Source organism: Vipera ursinii, assembly GCF_947247035.1.
Source record: "Vipera ursinii genome assembly, chromosome: Z".
Classification (NCBI taxonomy): domain Eukaryota; kingdom Metazoa; phylum Chordata; class Lepidosauria; order Squamata; family Viperidae; genus Vipera; species Vipera ursinii.
Window position 1 is genome coordinate 55,025,577 of NC_139517.1, and position 23,014 is coordinate 55,048,590.

The following is a 23,014-nucleotide window of genomic DNA, read 5'->3' on the forward strand; positions in this document are numbered from 1 at the left end:
CTAAGTCATTTATGAAGATATTGAAGAGTACTGGGCCTAAGACAGAACCTTGTGGTACCCCACTGCTTACTTCTCTCCATGTGGATGTAGTACCATTGAGGTCCACTCATTGAGTACGGTTTGTTAGCCAGCTACAGATCCATCTGGTGGTGATGTTGTCTATTCCACCTTTTCCTAGTTTATGCAGTAGATTGTGGTCTACAATGCCTTACTGAAATCTAAGTATACTATGTCCAATGTGTTTCGCTGTCTACTTTATTGAAGAATGAGATGAGATTGGTTTGGCATGATCTGTTTTTAACAAACTCGTGCTGGCTACTACAGTAGTTATAACTTTGTTTGCTTCTAGTTGTTTGCAGATCTGTTTTTTATTATCTTTTCTAGGATCTTCCCAGGTTTTGATGTTAAACTGATCGGTCTATAGTTTCTTGGGTCTGTTTTTTTCCCCTTTCTTGAAGATGGGGACATCAGACCTTTTTTTAAAAAAATTGTCCTTGATTTCTGTTGCAAGTCTTTGTTCGTTCTGAGCCTTTGCTTTCCTGACTTCATGTTTGCATGTTCTGGCTGTCTGCTGATAATCAGCTTTAGCTATGTGCCCCTTGTCATGGTTCTGACAAATGCAGTACTTCAAAAAACTTCAAGGCATTGTTTACCTTAAAGAAACTTTTAATATAGTTGCATAGCTTCGGCACATACATATTGGAAGCCAAGATCTGAATTCTCCTCTCCTGAACACATCATATCAAGCACAATTCCCTCCCTTAATTAAACATCATAAATCACATTCTCCAATTAGTTTAAAATGCAAACTTTCCCTCCTGTTTAACAACCTGCCAAATTCTTATCTCTTATTACAGTCTTGAGATACATTCTCCTAGTCCCCCCAGCGTCCAATAATTCTAACTCTAAAAGTAATATACGAGTTAAAGGAAGGCTACATCTCCCTATGTTGTCAAGCAAGAACATCCAATGTTAGCAGCACTGACATCCCTCTTTCCATTTTTTGTATTTGTCCTTTTTGTCTTTTAGTTTGTTAGAGAGATCTTTGTGCAGCCATGCTGGTTTCTTCTTGAATTTCTTGTTTTTTGGTGATATTGTGCTGGTCTCAGCTTTTATGACCATATTTTTCAGGGTTTCCCATGCTTCCTGGGTGGTTTTCCCCTTCAGGAGTTTTATCCATGGGATTTTTCCTAGGTTCTGAGTTTGTTAAAGTCGGCTCTTTTGAAGTTTAGAACATTGGTTGGATTGTTTTCTATTGCTAGTGTTTGCATTATATTAAATTACAGTATGATGTGGTCACTTTCACCTATGATTCTGGTAATTTCGATTCCCTCCATCACTTCTTCTCTGTTTGTAAGGATTAAGTCCACTATAGCTTTGACTAATTCCCTCTTCCACCTTTCGGGTAACAAAGTTGTCGGCTAGGCTGGTTAGGAATCTGTTTGATCTCCCGCTCACTGCAGTTTGTCTCCCAGTTGATATCTGGATAGTTGAAGTCTCCCATTACTACTGTGGTATGCTTTCAACATGCATTTGTTAACTAGTTGGCAAAGAGTTCATCTATTTTTTTCTGATTGGTTGGGTGGCCCGTAATATATACCTATGTCAATGTAACTTTTTGTTCTTTTATATTGACCCATATACATTCTGGAGAGATTCTATCTTTGATCATGTGCATTTCTGCAGATATGTAGTGTTCTCTTACATATAGTGCAACTCGCCCTCTTTTTGTAGACCTGTTTCTTTTGAACAATTTGTATCTATCAGTCCATTCCACTCATGGGTTTTGTCCCAAGTTTCTGTAATGCCAACTATGTCATACCTCTCCTTGTGTACTATTGCTTCTAGTTCACCCTGTTTGTTCCTCAAGTTTTGAATGGTTGTATATAAGCATTTAAGACTTTTATGCCTATCCACAGGAGTGTTTCCTGTATCTCCTGGTTGTTGTTTGAGTTTTTGTTTTTTTCATCACTGCCTATCTCATTGTTTGATTTGTTTTCTTGGAATTTGTGATTGGTTTGGGGTTCTAAAGATTCTAGAGATTGGTCACCCTCCCCCCTTAGTTTTAGTTTAAAGCCCTCTTGATGAGTTGGGCCAGTTTTTCCAAGTACATTTTTGTGTTTTTGTGAGGTGGAGCCCATCCCTTGCCAAGAGTCCTTTGTGTATGAAATGCAGTCCATGATACAGGAAACCAAAGAAAAAGTAGCTATGACAGCATTTCTGTGTAGATTCTCAATCAACTAGGTCTCATAGGTGCTTTTTCAAAAAGCATCTGGATTGTTTTTTTCCTTGAGGAAGAAGAATAAAATGTTTTGCTTCTCATCCAAGAAGCTTCATCAGTTTTTATCACAACTGAAAAAGCACCTTTGAGATACCTATGACAGCCTGAATAAAATATTTGGGAATTAAGATTAGATATCTATTGACATTTAACATTTGAAAACATGGATATTTTTCAACATAAAAACTCTAGTATGAGAAATATAACTGTTACAAAGCAGAAGGGGTAATTTCAATGGCAGAAGATGAAACCAAGTGCTAGTTAACCAACTAGGCTTCAGTGTCATGTTACACAAAATAGATGTAAACATTAGACAAAATGTATGATTTTGTGTATATTTCTTTATAAACATGTAAATAAATGTTGTATGCCATTTATTCAACAGGCTGTTCTTTATTCTGTTTTTTATATTAAATGAAATAAAATAAATATTAAATTGCTTACTTTTTAAATGTATAACAGAGAAACATTGTGATTTCTTGGGGGGAAAAAAGAAAGGTTTCCAAAGTCCAACTTTTTTCTTTTTTATTCATTAATTAGCTGCATGGGTTTTAATAGTTCACAACTGTGATACAAGCATCAAAACTAAAAAATATTTTAAAAGGCTAAAATTTGAATTTCTAAAAATCTAGCTGATCCATAGACATTATCTGGAGCATGCACACAGTGGCACTTGTAATCAGTGTTGCCTACTGAGCAAACAATATGTTCCACAAAATTATTTATTATTCAACAGTTTGCACGAAGGAAATGGTTGAAAAATTCTAATAATTATTTATCACCATACATTTTAACACATGAACACTTGCAGAACAAGTAAAGCATGCTGTAACTGAGGAAATATGTCACTTCAAAATATTAGAAAGAATCTGATTTGTTTGAAAACATACACTGTATTAAGGGGCAGCACTTTAGCCCTGTATTATGGAAATCTACAACTATCAGTAGTTCAAATTGTTTTAATTGTGAAGGAAATATAGTAATTTCATGTATTCTAAGACAATCCTCTGATCTTGAAAACAGAAAGGAATTTAAAAATGTATTGATTGTATACTATAAATTAGGACTGAGTTTCTAGGATTATATACTCTTTAAAAACCTAAAGGTTCATTTACTTATAGAAATTCTGTTCAGCCTCTGCCTCAAGATTTTACCCAATACTGCAAACATACTGAAGACTGATCATAATTGTAATTATATTCTTAATAAAGTTGATTCTGAAGATTCAGAATTCATTAACCAAGTAATTAATATAATAATAATAGAATAGAATATATGTGGCATAAGATTGAAATGTAAAGTCCTTGGTGTTCTCTGAGCTTGGTTGTTTGCCTGTAGACAAGAGTACATTTCCCCACTCCATTTACATTCCTCACACTCACTAGCATTAACAATGTTACCTAGATGGGTAATGAAATGTCTGCAAACCAGCAACCAAGCTAAGAGCACACCAAGAACTCCATAACAATAATATATTTACAACTATTTTTAAACTGAGGTGGTTCCATTACCACATATTTTTCTCAGTAACAATATGATAGTATTGAAATTGTCTTCTTCCATTTTTATTTTCCAACTTCCCAGACTAACTATAGCCTTGAAATTTCTTGGTGGTCTACCATTCAAATATTAACAAGATCATTTTTCAAGATTGGCTAATTGCTGCTACCTTCTCAACTTTAAAAAATGATGATTTTTTCCTAATGTTTTCTATTATAGTCTCAAAAATGTTTTGAACATCAAAATGTTATTATGCATCTATTTATAAATGGCAAAATGTTGTTTTTGGAGTGATATTTCTATTAATTACTACTTCATCAATATATGAGTATTCATAATTAGAGTTAAATAAGGAGTCATGGGATAAGAGAATATTAGGTTAAGTTAATAACTGCTTAAAAAGAAATAAATGGAGAGTTGTGAGAAGGAGGGACTCTCCCAAAATCTATTTTTGGGATTTTGCTTTTTAAGCTAAAGGGCGTGTGTTTACCAATTTTCCCTCATTGCCACAAATACTTCAACAAATGAGAATGGGCCCCACTGAACATTTTCTCCATTTCATTTCCACTTTAAAATGAATTGTATGGTAAAAATAAGTAAGGTAGCATCACACAAATTCTGTAAAATTGCAATTTATTCCCCACCCAAGAATTAAAGGATATTCCTTCAATAGCAAATTAACAAAATTATGTTCACTTGAGGAAAAAGGTAAAACAATCATACCACCAGATTACACCAATGAAAAACTAGAAGTCTTGTTTAATTGGATAGTGCAAGTTAACAGCATGTTGCTGGTATTGACAACACTTTCATTTGTTTAGAAAAGGTTTACATCAGTTTGCAGCAAGAAAAACTTTGGAGAGATGCTGTCCAAAAGTGGCCCGCACATATTTACAAACCCCAGGGAGCACAGAAAAACAAGATATTATTCAAAATAAAACAAACAGAATTTAAGAAAATATAAGTTTCCTATTTCCACCCCACAGGAGTTACAACTGCTGACTGAACGTTGTTTTCAAGTCTTCAGAGTTCATCCTTTTCCCGCAATAAGGTGTACCTATGTCCACTAGGTGCTAGCTTCTGAAATGAACTCTCTGGTGGGCTGCTTACTATGTCCTGGAGTGGCTGAAAAGAATAAAACAATCTTCTAGTACAAGGGATAAACATTAAAGATAAAAGATTCAGACACAGTACCAATTAATTGTGGTACCAAAATAATAATGTTGCTAAGTGTAAGCCAGTCCAACAAATTCTTGCCTTACGCAAGTCACCTTCTCTGATGCTTCCTGCAACATATAATACTCAGGCTAGCAGGGTGCTGAAAGAGTTTCAGAGAAGGTATGTGAATCCCATTTAAACACAAAAGGACCTCATCTTTACAAAAGCCCTTTTCTGTAATTTCAAGGTAGTCTTTAAAAAAAACTTCCTGAATTTGTTCTGAAACAAGTCTACTACCACGCCTGTTTTGAACAGAGAACCATTTGATCATGAAACATTCAAACTTATAGACTCAGTTCTGAGTAGGTACAACAGAAAACATAAAAATGGGTTAAATCCAGGGAGGACATATGATTAAACAATTAGTTTCATATTTTGGTTCCTTTAACTCCTGCCATGCTTTATATCTCAGCTTGAAACAAGTTAATTAAAAGAATTTTGAAGAAGAAATAAATTATGTATAACAAATAAAGAAAAAAGGAGATATTTCTGAATAGTGTTCAATGTATGAATGTGACTATTAGAGGACCAAGCAATTTGGAAGATCTCAAATACCAACTGACTGAAGTGTATCTATTATTCTATATTCTATTCTGTGTCAGGAAACAACTGTAATCACTGATGTGAGCCTCCAACAGCCCTGACAATAATGTCATATGGAACCACTTTATGGGAATCAATGTATGCTGCCTGCATCCAATGTAACCTCTGATCAAAACAGGCAAGAACACAAAAGATATTTCTGCTGCTGAAATATCTGCCTAAGCATCATACACATGTCCTTGCAGTTAAAAACAGCATCATTACACAAATCAAATCACTGATTAAAAGAGAGATCCAGAATATCCAAACCAGAAAAGCAGAGGGATTCAGAACTATTGATTCCATGTACTGTCCTCCATTTATAGTTTGAGGTGAGCAGATATTCAGCACAGTAAAGAATACCAGCTTCCATTAATTGCATGAATTGCTTGTTCCCAAATACAGAATCCTCTAAAGCAAGGTGTCAAACTGCTGGTCCGCGGGCGGGATGCATCACGCCAAAATTGTGCCCACCCCATTGTCAGCAATGGGGGAAAAGTTGTCATATGTTGCAACACGTTATGTGACGTTGCGAGTTTGACACCCTTGCTCTAAAGCACCACCTTAAACAAGATTTGCAAGGTGGAAATGTTGGGATTGCTGCAAGCAGCAAGATTTAAAACTACTGTGCATTTTTGTATATTTAATTGTACAAGACATCTGCCACTATTGCTAGCAGTGATGCTGCTGTAGCAGGATCAAGGTATAGCTGTACAGTGGATTTGGACATGACCCATAAGGTAGATAGTGGAAAAAACACTACTGTGCTATTTTATCATAGGCAACCTGAAATGCAATTTCACAGACAACTGACACCTTATTCAATTTGAACAAAAAGGGGATGTGATAAATCAGAAATTAAATTGTTTTGGAAGATTCCTGCTAATAATTAGTTGAATATCCTCTTATAATAATAAGTCATTAAGTCTCCAGTTATTTGATCTACGAGTTCATCTGCTTAGCCTTTCAATTATTGGATTATTAACCATGTAAGTAAGAGCTGCCACCTCCAGGTCTATAAAGTTGATTAACAATGAATTAGAAATCCAACACATATCTATCTTTCCAATAGTTTAATGAACTGAAGAGTAGTAGGCATATTCTTTCTCTGCAGGATATTTATATCTCCACACATCCAAGAGAGATAATAATGACATAAAAGTACAAATTTCAATCATATTCTTCACAACCGCCTCATGGAATAAATGCCCTCTTGTTGGAGAAGACAGAGCCAGAATAGGGCTTAATTAATACTAACTTTTCTTTTTCTCCAGTTGGTCTTTTACCTTATTCACTGAGTAGATAGTATCCTGAATCTTTTAATTTCTTTTATTTTGAATATTTTGGAAGATGGTTTTTAGGTTTTTTTTATACGTATCCTTTGTCAATTGTATTCTGATTTTTAGCTTTTCTGACACCCCTTACTAACTTTTCCTTCCTACTTCCCTTTTTGTGTTCAGATTTCACTGAACTTTTTATGTGACCAACATGAGCTTCCTGTGCTTTTTATTTTTCCCACTAGCTTCTCCTATCATAGAATCTAATTTAACAGTAAGATATTAAAATTCATCTTCTTGAATCGATGCTAAACAGTTGATATACAGATGGTTAGAAGCAGAAAAGGAGCAAAAGAGTAAAGGAATTACTTATAGCAAAAAACCTCTTTGGTTTGTTATATGTTTATTATCTGAATTAAAACCTTACATTTCTACCCAAAGGGCATTCCAGGTTACCCTCTATTTTTAGAATTACAGAGCTGCTAAGCTTGACTTAGCTTAGGTAAAGCTCTGACAAATAAGCTCTCTGACAAATCAAGTCTCGTGTTTGCTGGCACTCAGAGTTGCTAATTGGACATTTTGTGGTGATTGTTATGACTATGAGAATAGGTTACCTGAGACGCTGTATCAATTGGGTTCCAAAGAATTCCTTAGATTCATATGGAAGAAAAGCAAGTAGAATAAGGCTATTTGGAAGACTGATCTTAATGTCTTAAAACACTGTTACTAGCTTTTAATTGACTAGATATTGATTGCCAGGAAACATTTTTGTTCTGCAAGCATTGAAAGAACTTTTTTTTCCATTTTAAAGCTCTGACAAGCAATGAGAAGCAATAAAATAGAAAGTTAGTTGTTTTAAAACCTAAGTGGAGAGCTAGAACTACAGCTTTGAAGAGAGATATTTTGTTCTAGGCAAAAAAGTGTGAAGATCTAATAGGAATAACAGATACATGTATTTAAAAATATGTTAGATGCATGTATTGTATGAGTTTAAAATGATATAAATATATTTCCTTCTCCAATTTTTCTCTACATCAATGATAAAAACTGATTGGGTCAAAATCATACGGTGAATTATACCATTAAGTATGGACTTGGATTTGCTCCACCACCATCACTACAACCCTGAAGGTTTCAAAATAAAAAAGAGGAAAGGAGGATTGTGATTGGAAGTATTATTGGAAGAATCTGCTAAATGAAAGTTAAATCCTATCAGGAATCGAAGTGGCATTGGAATATACCAAGAATTATTTCAAATCTTGCTGAAAAAAAAGCAAGCAAGTAATTATTTGCCTTTAATTATTGTAGGCTGTGCGATGCTTTAGACTTGAAGCCTAAAAAGTTTAGAATACTTGAAGTTCTTCATGTAGCATCTGTCAACAATTCTTTAAAGAAGTGGTTTCCCTGTAAAGTGACATTGAGGGAATATATGCTTGCTTTAGAAAACTGATGTCAAGTTCTACAGGTATGCTGACCCATATTCCAAATCACTACAGGATGTGCTAACATTTATTTCCTGAGCTGCCTAATCCTATCCTGCTCTATTTTTGAAATTTATGCTGCTTTCATGGGAGAAATTCCAATGTTCTCTTAATGTAGATGTATTGGAATACTTTATTTCTTACCTGACCAGGTGCTATATCTGTTGGATCTGGACCATGATGAAACTCTCTGTGCAATTTCCCAGAGTGTAAATCTAGTACAAATTGCTTGAGTTTACCAGGAACACTGCAATGATATATCACATTTTAAGTAATATTAAACACTGCACTTTAGATAGCATAAAATCCAACTCAAAAAGTGCCATATAATAAAGATTAGATATAAAAATTATCAAATCATTTCAATCACTAGTCAACCCCATGATCATCATAAGAGCTATAGTAGCCAGTACATACATAATGAAGCCTAGAGTAGGCTCATTTAGAATAGAATAGAATAGAATAGAATAGAATAGAATAGAATAGAATAGAATAGAATAGAATAGAATAGAATAGAATAGAATAGAATAGAATAGAATAGAATAGAATAGAATAGAATAGTGGTTTATTTGCTCAGACATTGCACGTTTGTGTGATCACAGTCCTGGGAGCAGACGAAGCCAGGCTCAGCCGTGTGAACATGCAGTGAGCCAGCCGCTGCTCTGCTCTGGCCGCAGGGGGGCAGGGAGGGGCAGGTGGGGGCCGCCCTCGGACACAAGGGCACCTTCTCCAGGTGGGCAGGTGGGGGCAGCCCTCGGGCACCTTCTCCAAGCAGGAAACCCCAGCTCTGCTGAGCGGGCAGAAGCCGGGCAGTCAGGCCGGCCACTCATGGTTGGGCTGGTTGCCTTGCTCTGCTCGGCGTCTCTCGCCCTCTGACCCTCTGTGCATGGTCCCAGCCTGGCCTGGAGCAGCTCCTGGGGAAGCCCCTTTCTTGGGGGCTGTTTCCCTTACACCAGCCCTCAGGGGAGAATTTGCTGTGGGGCTGGGCAGCTCCTCCCAGTCCATTGCCCTTCTATTGGTGCCCTGGGCTGGGCTGGGGGACGCTTGCCCCTCTGGGGTGCGGCGGGGGGGTAGGGATTCCTCTGCGGGGGGGAACAGGGTCCCAGAGGAGTCAAAAGGGGTCTCTCCTGTCCCGGAGAGGGTTCTGGTTCAGGGGAGGGGGGCAGGTGGGGCAGCTGGGGCCGTGAGGCAGGCTCGGGAGGGGTGCCATTCAAAGCCCAGGAGAGGGCTGTGAGGGGCGCAGTGTGGTGGCAGTGGCACTGCCTCTGCTTCGCGCTGAGCAGGCAGAATGCCAGTGATGGGTGAGGCTGGGTGGGGGATGGTGCTGGGCTTGGGGGCGATGGGGGGAGCCGCTGAAGCCTGGAATCTGGCCGGGAGGTTCGGCCCTGGGGGGCAGTGAAAAATGTAAGCGGATTCCATGAGACTGAGCTGGTAGCGGAGGAAAGTGTGCCGTGGCACTCCTGGGCCTGGGTCTCCTGAGGCGGAGGAGGAGTGCCACCGCTCTCTGGCCTGGAGGAAGGCCCTGGGTGGCTGCTGCGAGCCTGACCCTGCCGCCTCTGGCTCCGTCTCACTGGCCCAGCTGCGAGGACTCATCCCAGCCAGGGCCCTCGCTTGCTCCCTCTGCCAAGGGAGAGGAGAGGAACACTCAGCGCCAGAAAGACCCCGGTGTTGCCGGGCAGGCCTCAGTTCAACAGGTGGAGAAGAGTCACTTGCTGGACTTCAGCCTGCCAAACCTCCTTCAGCCCAGCGGATGGGACTCCCGCGGTCCCTTTCGCATCCCTCCCTACTTGTCCCCAGAGGGGGGAGGGGCCCTGTGGCCAGGGAGGGGCGCTCACCCCGAATAGAATAGAATAGAACAGAACAGAGTTGGAAGGGACCTTGGAGGTCTTCTAGTCCAGCCCCCTGCTCATGCAGAAGGACCTATACCATCTCAGACAAGTGACTGTCCAGTCTCTTCTTAAAAACCTCCAGTGATGGGAGCACCCATGATTCTGAAGTCAAGCTGTTCCACTCGTTAATTGTCCTCATTGTTAGGAAGTTTCTTCTTAATTCCAGGTTTCTTCTCTCTTTGATCAGTTTCCAACCATTGTTTCTTTAAACATTGTCAGGGAAATTAAGTCTCCATTCTTTATATCTCAATATGGCTTTTAATTTTAAAAAATATTTAAAAGCAGGCAAATAGAGGGAATTGAGTACTTCCGCTGGAAGGCTATTCCATAGCTTAAGCAAAGGAGCAAGCAAGTCTTTACACTAAATTCAAAAGATTAGCTCAAAGTCTAAACAAAAAATATGAATCTTTCTTAATTCATATTAACTATATTTCACATATTCAAGATATTTTTAGGATTAATAATGCAGGATCAGGAACTGAATTATAACTGGGAGACAAATTATATTATCTCTTTTTTATGTCTGTGACTGCCTGAAAGCATGGCAGCATTTTGCCTCTTTATTAATTCCTAGAGAGCTTAGCTGCCCAATAATTTCATTGCTTGCTACCTTCAACTCCCTGCTCACCACAATATTGCAGAGAACATTAAGTGCCAAATGCAGTGTTTATAAAGTACAAATGGCTATCTGTAAGTTATATTGATAAAAATGTTTCTGAAAGCTCTCCTGCTTAAGTAATTGCAAGAACAGAAATGAATGTTAAAAGGACATCAATTTAATTTCTTCTGAGATAATCTATTTTATCCATACACTAAAGACTATGTGAAGATAGAATTGTAACTGCCAGAATTTCAAGAATAAAAAACTCAACTAGTAAGTATAAAGAAACAGAAATTAACCAAAACAAATTATCAAATCAATCCACAAACACCTTTTTAGTGTGTGCAAGCCTTCCTGCTTCAGTGTAACCTCTTATTTAAAAAAGAATTTTAAATAAGAAACGGCATACTCAAAATTTCAGCACCAATCTCCAGAATTATCTTTGATTTTAAAAAATTCTTCTGTGAAGCTTTGAAGCCAGTCTTGCAAAATAAATATGGTAGCTCCTTCTAGTTACTGCTTTGTTTAGAAATCTGCTCAGAAAAATAACTATGAAGATGTGATGACATATGAGAGACTAAAGGTGGGGAATTGGGAGTAGTTGGAAGCAGCATAAAATGATTCTCCTCTGTAAACTCAAGTTTTGTGACTGAGAACAATGGTGGACTGATATGTTCATTTGCACATGAATGTAGAATTGTTTCCCATAATTAATGTACAGTACAAGTAAATCCGGGGACGCGGTGGCTCAGTGGGTTAGGACGCTGAGTTTGTCGATCGGAAGGTCGGCAGTTTGGCGGGTCAAATCCCGAGTGCCGCGTAGCAGAGTGAGCGCCTGTTACTCGTCCCAGCTTCTGCCAACCTAGCAGTTCAAAAGCACGTAAAAATGCAAGTAGAAAAATAGGGACCACTACGGTGGGATGGTAACAGCGTTCCGTGCGCCTTTGGTGTCTAGTCATGCCGGCCACAAGACCATGGAGACGTCCTCGGACAAGCGCTGGCTCTTTGGCTTTGAAACGGAGATGAGCACCGGCCCCTAGAGTCGGAAACGACTAGCACACACGTGCGGGGGAACCTTTATCTTTACCTTTTACAAGTAAATCCAAGACTTACGAATGGTCTTTAAAATTACACCAGGCCTGAAGCAGTCTTTATGGACTGTAAAATGCTTCTGGCCTTCAAAACATATCACATGTTGTGGCTGCATTGTCTATAACATCAAACCTTCCACTACTACTTCTGTTAACACTAATACCGATTTATGTTTTTAATACAGAATTTTTGAAATAATATTTTATGACTTATTTTACACATTTTGTGAGATGGGTGACTATATACATATAATGAAACAATCTTCAACCTATCTGAAATATATGACCTAGAACAGGGGTGTCAAACTCAATTTCATTGAGGGCCACATCACCATTGTGGTTGCCCTCGAGGGGCTGAGTGGGTGTGGCCTACTGGACGGTATGGCCTACTGGCTGGGTGTGGCCTACTGGCTGGGTGTGGCCAGGTTGACATCACTCATTTCAGGGGTGCCTGGGCAGGACAGGGACAGATCTGAGGATCTCTGGAGGAAGATGGGACCGGGGCGAGCGCCGGGACATGGTCCCTCCCTCCCACCCTCCCTTTCTTCCTCTGTTCCTTCCTCCCTCCCTCCCACCCTCCATTCCTTCCTCCCTGTTCCTTCTTCCCTTTTTCTCTCCCTCCCTCCCACTCTCCCTTCCTTCCTTCCTCTCACCCTGTTCCTTTTTCCCTGTTGCTTCCTCCCTCCCTCCCTTTTTCCCTCCCTCCCTCTGTTCCTTCCTTCGCCTTCTCATCTCTTTCCTTCCCCTGTGCTCAGGAAGGGGTGATGGGAGGGGGAGAGATTACCAGCACTAACATGCTGCTGCTGGCCATTCCTATACCATGTGGGCAGGTGGGGGTAGTCCCGTTGAAAGGAATACCTCCTGGGGCTGCGAGGCTGGAGGTGCTGGTGTGTGTGTGTGTGGCGCTGATCTACAACCTGGTTGCGTCCATCAAAGCCAGAACGCACTCAGCCTAAGATCCATTGGAACCAACAAGGACCTGCCTCACCACCTCTGCCCCATGCCCCACCCCCGGGTGTGCACACAGGAGATGGCCAGCGCTGGCGTCCTGGGTGAAGTCAGCCTGCGGGACAAGACAGCCAGCAGGACTCCGGACTCTGCTTGTGCACGCATCCAGGGGGCAGAGCTTCCTCATGGATTTAATGCTGAACAAGTTCTGGCTTTGATGGATGCAACCAGGTTGTAGATCAGCACCCGGTCGGCCTGGGCTGGTCCGGGCCGACATGCGGCGGGCTGGTCCTTCGGTCTTTTCAGAGCAGGTCCCCGGGCCGCACAGAACATGTCGGGCCACATCTGGCCCGCAGGTCTTCTGTTTGACATGTCTGACCTAGAAGAAACTTGTAATGGTTACACATTTCTATAAAGTGAGAGAAATGGGGCTCACAAGCAATTTTTTTTACCATTGGAGTGCATGCACTTAGGAACAGTCTGCCCCATAGGAATTTAATTTGCAGGGTTGGCTTTCTGTAAGCTGTTAAAAATTAAGCTTCTCATAAAGCATTTAAAATATGAATTGATACCATCAATTACAGCACTATTCATGTTAACAATTCTATATTATGTTTTTTGTTTTTTATTTTAGAATAAAAATTTTATTACTTTGTATTGATGGAAGTTGCTGAGAATCTCCTTTATTGCAGCAGAGATAAATCCAATAAATCAATAAATAATCCCATAAAAGATAGTTTAATGATTACCATCTATGTTTATTTACTTCCTCTCCTTAAAAGTAATAACAGATGGTGTAATGATGAGCTGAATGAGGTTTGTAAGCAATGAACGTAAGTATGCAGTAGTTCTGCCCCATCCCCCATCACCAAATCCTCCAAAAACATTACCCCAAGGAAATCTTTCTATGAAAAAATGTTCTCTAGACTTAATTTTTATGATACAACTGAATAGAAAAAAGATTTTTACCCTCTTCCTTCCAAAGTATTTTTTTCCTTTTTTCTAACTCTATATGACCGAAGATGAAAGGAAAACATGTACTCACGCCAAATCATTGAAGTCTGAAAAAACATACATATGTCTAAAACTATCAATAGCAATAACAGGACAATCTGCTGGGCTCTTCTGAATGTGGAGCAAAGGATGTCTGAACTTGTCACAATCAGCATGTAAAAAGTTTATGGTACCTTGAAATTTAGAAGCAAATTTTAAGATTTTTAGAGAACGTAATATAAGAACATAAAGATAAATCACCATAATATATGTAAATATCTAGTTTGGGGTAAAAGTATTTTGAATATACAAAAGGTGTTGATAAGACCATTTTGTATTAATATAAATAGGTTAAATGCACTGTTTCAGGAAAAAAACAATGTAATTTTAGGAGTATAGATTTATTTACAACTAGATCTTCAGAGAATTTTTAAAAAGTTAGTAGGTTGTAATAGCTGACTTTCCATTAAATGTGCACAAGAATAAGCCTTAATATTTTCAGTGGTAAAAGAGTATTAAGCTGAAATATTACATAATAAGAAAACACAGCATCAATAATTATCGTTCTTGTGGATAAGAGAAAACTAACAATTTTGCCAACTCAGTCTAACACCTAATTCAATTAATTAAAAGATATAATACAATATACATATATATATATATATATAATTACAGCAAACATCTACCTTTTTCACTTATTAACTGTCGTGCAACTTCCTGTTGGAACCTTTCTAAACTTTCTGTATCATCTTTCATATGAAAGAGTATAAGGAAAGGAAGACCCTCTTCTGTCAATTCCTATATAGAAAGAAAAATATTAATAGACCATCAATTTTCTACTAACTTTTAGTTAATGTACAGGTTTTATCTGTGTACTCATACACTCTTAATGAGGGATGAGTACATAAGGGATAAATCAGAAATTAATACAATACTAATCTCACCAATTTAATCAAAAGTTTTATAATCATTAAAAATTATATAATAAATAAATATAAGGATTGAACAAAAATAATTCTATATATTTATTGATTAATGTTAACTCCCTCAAGAAAACAGTTATATATGCTAATTGATATAGAAGTAATCCTCAACTTACAACCAGTCATTTTATTTATTTCATTTATTATTATTTTTTTTACCCATCTCGCTGCAAGGTGACTCTGAACAGCTTACAATATCAAAACAAAACCATAAATATATATGTAAATGTATAAAATCACAATAAAATTGCAGTAAAAATGCAGAGATCAGAATGTACTGGGGAGGTGGAGGAGGTGGGAGTTGCTCTTAGTCGATCAGTCAACTCTAGTTTAGTACTCCCCCATTAAGTCCTCAAGCCAACTGACAGAGCCAGGTTTTCAGGCTCATGCAGAAGGTCAGAAGAGTGGGAACCAATCTCACCTCAAGAGAACAAGATGTTCTAAAGGAATAGGGTTGCAGCAGAGAAGGCTCTTCTCCTGGACTCGCTAGACACAATTCCTTGACTAAAAAGATCTGAAGCATGTCTCCTCTGCAAGCACCGATGACATAGTTCCTCAAGTAACCTGGACCCATGCCATGCTGATCTTTATAGGTAACCAACACCTTGAATTGCACGTAGAAGCAAAATGGCAGCTAGTGAAGCTTGCAGAACAGTGTAACATGGAACACTTTAGGAGATGCAAAGATTGTACATGCCACTGCACTCTGCATCAGTTAAAACTTCCAAATGCTTTCAAAGACAGGCCCATGTAGAATGCATTGCAGTAGTCCAAACTGGGGTGATCAGGGCTTGAATGACTGAGCACAGGATTCCTGATCCAAGAAAAGCCACAACCATCACACAACCCAAAGTTGTGCAAAAGCTCCCCTAACTGTGACTGCCCTCTGCTCTTCAAGCTGGAATTACAAGTCCAGGAGAACCACCAAGTTGCAGACTAGGTCTGTTTGAGATGCAATTCTATCCAGAATTGGTTTAAAATCCTGGATATGGAAGCTTGGTGCACCGAAAGCCATTTGGTCTCGCCAGGGTTTAGTCAAAGTCTGTTGTCCCCCATCCATGCCCAAAAGCCTCTTACGCACTGTAAAATGGCAGTAACAGTATTATTTGGGTATAATAGGGGTAGAGACATAAAGTTGAGTATCATTCGCATACTGATGATACCTTAAACCATGATGACAGATGATCTCACCCAGAGGCTTCATGTAGATGTTAAAATGTTTAAAAGGAGTGGAGAGAATAGACCTGTGATATGCCACAGAAGAGTGTCCATGGGCTGGCTCTCTCACTTTCTATCAATACTGATTTGGACCAGCCTTGGAGAAAGAAGACGAACCAATGCAAGATTATGCCACCCAGCCACAGATCCCATAGCTGGCCCAAAACGATACCATGGTCAATGGTATTGAAGGCTGCTGAGAGGTCAAGAAAAGCAAGGATAGTTGTACTACCCCAATCCTGATCTTGCCAGAGATCATCCACAAGAGTGAGTATTTCTATCTCATAACCGGGCCAGAATACTGAATACTGACTGAAAGGGATTTAAATAATCCACTTCATCTAGAACCCTCTGAAGCTGCCAAACAACTACCTTTTCTACCATTTTCTCTAAAAAAAAGGAAGATGGGAAATTGGGCAGGTGGGATCAAGTGATAGGTGTTTGAGGAGGGGGTGAATTAGGAACCACTCTTTGAAGTTATGGTGGCTATGGAATGGGTCCTTTATGCCTTGTAAGGCACCCTGGCCATCACTAATGGTCACACACACACTCCACAGTCATGTGAATGTATGTTGGGCAGGTCAGCTTTATGACTGGCCACAGCGTTCTGCAGTCACAAGACTGTGATTTGTGATTGTTCTTTCCAGTTTCCAACATAAATGCCCATTTAAATTAATGGGTTCCTTTAATGACCACTACAAAACAAAAGCATGACTGAATTCCCATTCCCAATTACAGTTGTTACGTTGAGGATTACCTGTACATATAGATTTTGCAAAATGCTTAGGCAATAGGAATACCACTCTACCTACTCATAAATCCCTTCTCAAATGAAAAAAAAAATCAAATTGGTCTCTCAATTTGAAATAGTTCTTACTTACAGAATATCTAATTCAGTGAGAACTTGAAGTTATGACATTCCTGAAAAAAATAACTTTACAACCAATTCACGAATTCTGTAATCACCATCACAATCCGTGTAAGTTGACCTCTCTGATCTCTCTACTTTGCAAGGGGGGGGGGAATTGTTTACACAAATTGCTTGGTTTTTTTCCCCTCCCCCTCTCACAGAAATGAAAGATTGGAGTAACAAAGAGAAATATAGAATATCAGATACAAAAGATGTTTTTGATGTCTAAAATTCCAAAAGGTACTAAAAAATAATCATAACTGGTTGGTATCTTATACATTATAAAAAGCAAATGAAGAGTATATAGTTTTCTGCATTTTATTCATCATTTACATTGCTGCTCAAACATGTCCAGAGCAGCCTTTCTATCTGTAACAAGCATTCATGCTGGACTTCCAGATATAATAGACATCATCATAGACATCATCATCATATTGCTCAATATTTTTATTTACCTGCTTCTGAGAAGAATTTTTTATTAGTTGACAACTTAGGCACGAAAGGATTTATTTAATTTATTTTATTCCCATTTATATCCCGCCCTTTTCTGAAGACTCAGGGCGGCTTACAATTTAAGCACAAACCAATGTGCTTAGCAGTAGCCTTCATTCTATGTATATGCCTGCTTATTAGGGCTTTCGCCCCCCCCCCCAAGTGGCATTATTACAAAGTCAGCTTATTGCCCCCAACAATCTGGGTCCTCATTTTACCTACCTCGGAAGGATGGAAGGCTGAGTCAACCTTGAGCCTGGTGGGATGCGAACCTGCACTAATTGCAGGCAGCTGGTGTTACTTAAGGAGGCATTAGCCCACTGCTCCACCAAGGATATTCTGGAAATGCATAAATACTCTATATATGTGTGTATAAACTTAGGATTTTAAGTTCCAAAATACACAAAAAATGGGTTTGAATTATCCATGGATGGGCCTATCTGTGGGTAAATGAGGTAATGCATTTTTATAGTACCAGTATATACTCACAGATAAGCTAAATTAAAATTTCTTGAAAAATATGCCACCAATGGTTAAGCCAACTGTGAAAATTTAAAATCTAATCTGTTCTGGTAAACTACATTTATTGATACAAAGTATGAAAATAAATGAAGTCAATCAGAACATAATGAAAATATATACAGAATGTTTGAGAATTAATTTATCTGTGGGTGGCACATTTTTTATAGTACTTTGGTTAAAAATTCTAGGGTTGGCTTATCCTCCCATAGGCTTACAATAAGTGGCTTTATAAAGTAATGAAAGGCATTTGACACTTAATTTTGGATTAAATCAATTTCATTTGTAACCATTTATCCCTTAAATAAAAGGCCAGAATAACCAGATAGTATTTACCTCTCCATTTTCAAATGTAATTTCACGAACAAGAGGAACACATTTGTCTTGAGTCCATGCATAAGCCAAGTCAAAATTAGTCATAGAACCCAAGTAAACCATATCTGGAGCATTTTCCTGTTAAAACATGATGTTAAAATTAAGCATAAATTAACACAGGAAAAGTAATATAATATTATAATCTCCAAGGGTGAGATGGGCAGTATCTAAATTTGATAAACAAAGTATAACTAAGAGGCCATATCACAAGGCACTAAAGGCATTCTATTATAAACGTTTGTGACCTGTAGCAGCACATTACAAAATGCTTCACATACTATGGCCAGCAACAGTCAGTAGCAGTAGTTCAGTGGCTTGGAAACTCACAGAATCACTCATAGTTAATACCAACACACTATAACAAGTGGGAGAAGGGTTCACCTTATCATACTATTTAGAAATATGTACATTGAAAATCTTCTTCTTGTTGTTAGTTGCGAAGTTGTGTCCGACCCATCGTGACCCCATGGACAACGTTCCTCCAGGCCTTCCTGTCCTCTACTATCTTCTGTAGTCCATTTAGGCTCACGCCTACTGCTTCAGTGACTCCATCCAGCCACCTCATTCTCTGTCATCCCCTTCTTCTCTTGCCCTCAAACTTTCCCAGCATTAGGGTCTACTCCAGTGAGTCCTTCCTTCTCATTAGGTGGCCAAAGTATTTGAGTTTCAACTTCAGGATCTGACCTTCTAAAGAGCAGTCAGGGTTGATCTCCTCTAGGACTGACCGGTTTGATCACCTTGGAGTCCTCCAAGGGATTCGCAGGAGTCTTCTCCAGCACCATAGTTCAAAGGCCTCAATTCTTTGGCGCTCAGCCTTTCTTATGGTCCAACTTTCACTGCCATACATTGCAACTGGGAAGACCATAGCCTTGACTATACGCACTTTTGTTGGCAGGGTGATGTCTCTGCTTTTTAGTGTGCTGTCTAGATTTGCCATGGCTTTCCTCCCCAGGAGCAAGCGTCTTTTAATTTCTTGGCTGCAGTCCCTGTCTGCGGTGATTTTGGAGCCCAGGAAAATAAAATCTGTCACTACCTCCATTTCTTCCCTATCTATTTGCCAGGGATTGAGAGGGCCAAATGCCATGATCTTAGTTTTCTTAATGTTTACTTTCAACTCAACTTTTGTACTCTCCTTCTTCAATTTTCCAATTTTACATTTGAGTATTTAAAAAGCAACGTGGTGACTGGGTTAATCAAAAATTCAATAACAAAATCTTTAGTGCAAATCTCAGGTTACAACATCAGATATTTCTTCTCTTTTTCCCTTAATATTTACTATCTCGTATTCAAACTAGTACATTTCTAATTATATCAGCTCAATAAAAACATCATTATTACATTTATCAATAAATTTTTAGTTTATACGTATCTTAATTACATTCAATCTTCATAAATAATCCATATCCTGTTATTAATTTTTACATAATTTTTGACTTCTCATCAATATTCCAATTTAACCTTTGATATCCATAATTTTCAGACCTTTGGTGATCAAGATTTCCCTTATCTCACTTCATAACAAACAATAATGTCCAAAGTACACATTTTATTTATTTATTTATTCAGTTTATATACCGCCCTATTCCCAAAGGACTCAGGGCGGTTTACAAGGCAAAATTTAAAAACAATCCAATATAAAATTAAAATAAATTAAGTCTAGCCACAAAAATTAAATCACAATTTAAAAACATTAAACCCCTCAGTCCAGACCAGATAGCTCAAAGAGCCAGGTTTTTAGGTCCCGGAGAAATGAACGAAGGTCTGGGGCAGTCCGGAGTTCCATTAGCAGTTGATTCCATAGGGAAGGCGCGCCAACAGAGAACGCCCTCCCCCTGTGGATCGCCTGTCGGCAATCCTTGACCGGCGGTACCCTGAGGAGGCCCTCCCTGTGGGAGCACACAGGACGATGGGAAATTGACGCTGGCAGCAGGTGCTCCTTTAGATAATCCGGGCCCATGCCATTTAGGGTTTTATAGGTCATCACCAGCATCTTGAATCTCACCCAGAGGGCAACCGGAAGCCAATGCAGCTCCCGGAGAAGAGGTGTTACATGGGAGTATCGGGAGACTCCCATTACAACTCGCGCGGCTGCATTCTGCATCAGTTGAAGCCTCCGAGTGGTCCTCAGGGGCAGCCCCATGTAGAGAGCATTGCAGTAGTCTAGCCGGGAGGTCACGAGTGCATGGGTGACTGTGCGTAGGGCATCTCGGTCCAGATAGGGCCGTAACTGGCGCACCAGGCGAACCTGGGCAAAAGCTCCCCTGGCCACGCTTCCTATATGATCTTCCAAACTGAGCCGTGAATCCAGGAGGACACCCAAGTTGCGGGCCCTATCAACGGGGGGTAACACCTCACCCCCCATAGTTAAGGATGGAAAAGATTGGTTAGTCTGAGATGCCGGCATACACAGCCACTCAGTCTTGACAGGATTGAGACGAAGCCTGTTTCTCCCCATCCAAACCCGGACCGCTTCCAGGCAATGGGACATCACGTCGAGGGCATCACTGGGTTGGTTCGGGGTGGAAAGAAAAAGCTGGGTATCATCAGCATACTGATGATACCCCACCCCGAAACCACGAATGAGCTCACCCAGCGGCTTCATATAGATGTTGAACAAGAGGGGAGAGAGGACCGACCCCTGAGGAACTCCACAAACGAGTGGCCTCGGGGCGGACCTCTGCTCTCCCGTCAACAGCGACTGCGAGCGGCCCAGGAGGTAGGAGGAGAACCACTGTAAAACAGTGCCCCCCACTCCCAACCCCCTCAGACGCTGCAGTAGGATACCATGGTCGATGGTATCAAAAGCCGCTGAGAGGTCTAATAGGACTAGGACAGAGGAACAACCCCTGTCCCGAGCCCAGCAGAGATCATTCACCAGCACAACCAATGCCGTCTCTGTGCTGTACCCGGGCCTGAAGCCCGATTGGTATGGGTCAAGATAATCAGTTTCCTCCAGGAACAGAGGGAGCTGAAGTGCCACCACGCTCTCAACCACCTTCGCAAGAAAGCGAAGGTTGGAGACCAGACGATAGTTGTTCAAAATAGCTGGGTTTAGGGCAGGCGTCTTGAGGAGGGGCCTCACCACCGCCTCCTTCAAGGTGGCAGGGAAGGTACCCTCCCTCAAGGAAGAAGTTATTACTGCCTGGAACCAGCCTCGTGTCTCCTCCCGGGCTGCATATACCAGCCAGGAGGGGCATGGGTCCAATAAACATGTGGCGGAACTCAGTCTCCTCATGATCCTGTCCACCTCATCTGGGGTCACAGGATCGAATTCACCCCAGGTAACATTCTCTAGACCGCTCGATTCCTCCCCGTCAGTCTCTGCCCAGTCAGAATCCAAACCGGCTCGAATCTGAGCAATTTTGTCCATCAGATGATAGCTAAACTCCTCGGCTCGTCCCTGCAAGGGCTCCTCCTTCACCTCCTGATTAAGGAGGGAGCGAGTCACCCTAAACAGGGCGGCCAGGCGATTATCTGCGGATGCGATGAGGGCAGCGAAGTAATTAGAATTCGCTGTCCTCATTGCCGTGAGATAAGACCTTGTAAAGTTTCTTAACCGCAACCGGTCAGACTCAGACCGGCTGGATCTCCAACAGCTCTCTAGACCTCGTCTCCGACGCTTCATCTCCCAGAGCTCCACAGAAAACCATGAAGCCCACCAGGATCTGCGCCGGGTCAGGGGTCGCGAGGGTACAACACGGTCGAGCGCCTCGGTGGCAGCCCTTTCCCAGGCATCCACCAAGGCGTCGGCCGGGCTGTGAGCGAGGGGGATAGGTATAGACCCAAGCACCGTCTGGAACCGTTCCGGATCCATTAGACGCCTGGGGCGGAACCACCTGGTCGGTTCCGCAGCCCAGAAGCGGGGGGTGGCATAGTGGAAAACCAACCGCAGGAGGTGATGATCGGACCATGACAGGGGGACAATAGTTGGCGAGCCCCCTCCCAGATCATCAAACCACTGCCCAGATAAGAAAACTAGGTCGAGAGTGTGTCCTCCCCCATGAGTCGGACCCTGAATTACTTGGGTCAAGTCCATGGCTGTCATGGAGGCCATGAACTCCCGGGCCAACTCAGACGACCCTCCCAGAGAAGGCAGGTTAAAGTCGCCCAGAACTATAAGTCTGGGAAACTCAACCGTCAACCCTGAGAGGATGTCGAGAAGCTCAGGCAGGGCCGTTGCTACACAGCTGGGCACCAGGTATGTTAGCAACAAGCCCAACTGAGCCCCAGGGCCACACCTCAGGAGGAGGGATTCACTCCCGCCTATCTGTACAATAGTGGTCTCCCGCGGACATAAGGTCTCCCGTATAACTACCGCCACCCCACCGCCCCTGCCCTGAGCCCGTGGCCGATGTAACACACAGAAACCTGGAGGGCAAAGCTCAGTCAGAGGGACACCTCCCTCTGAGCCCAACCAGGTTTCTGTAATGCATGCCAGATCCGCATGTTTCTCCTCGATCAAATCACGGACGAGGGGAGCCTTGTTCACAACGGACCGGCATTAAAGTACACCAGCCTGAGCTCAGGGGCCTGATCCCTCTCACCCCCAGATAAATGGGTACCAACTGGAGGGTCGGAGTACGCCACCGCTTGAAGACAGCGGGGGCGCGATCCCAGGTGTTGATATGGCCCTCCATGTAACCGCCTGCTGCCGTT

At 40.9% G+C, this 23,014-nt stretch overlaps 1 protein-coding gene and 1 long non-coding RNA gene across 3 annotated transcripts in view; one reads left to right on the top strand and one right to left on the bottom strand.

Moving 5' to 3' along the window:
• LOC310648971 overlaps positions 1-23,014 on the top strand; it is an 81,096-nt gene that overhangs the window by 53,978 nt on the left and 4,104 nt on the right. The gene's annotated exons all lie outside the window — the stretch shown is intronic.
• The window catches only part of ERP44 (endoplasmic reticulum protein 44), a 151,386-nt gene continuing 132,769 nt past the window's right edge, over positions 4,398-23,014 (bottom strand). For both annotated transcript variants that reach the window (XM_083377139.1, XM_083377140.1), the window contains 5 exons: positions 18,320-18,436; positions 14,548-14,659; positions 13,914-14,055; positions 8,484-8,586; positions 4,398-4,906 (listed from right to left, as the gene is read on the bottom strand). In XM_083377139.1, coding sequence (XP_083233265.1) covers positions 4,805-4,906; positions 8,484-8,586; positions 13,914-14,055; positions 14,548-14,659; positions 18,320-18,436 — 576 coding nt within the window. In that variant the 3' untranslated portion in view covers positions 4,398-4,804. The remainder of the gene's footprint in view (positions 4,907-8,483; positions 8,587-13,913; positions 14,056-14,547; positions 14,660-18,319; positions 18,437-23,014) is intronic.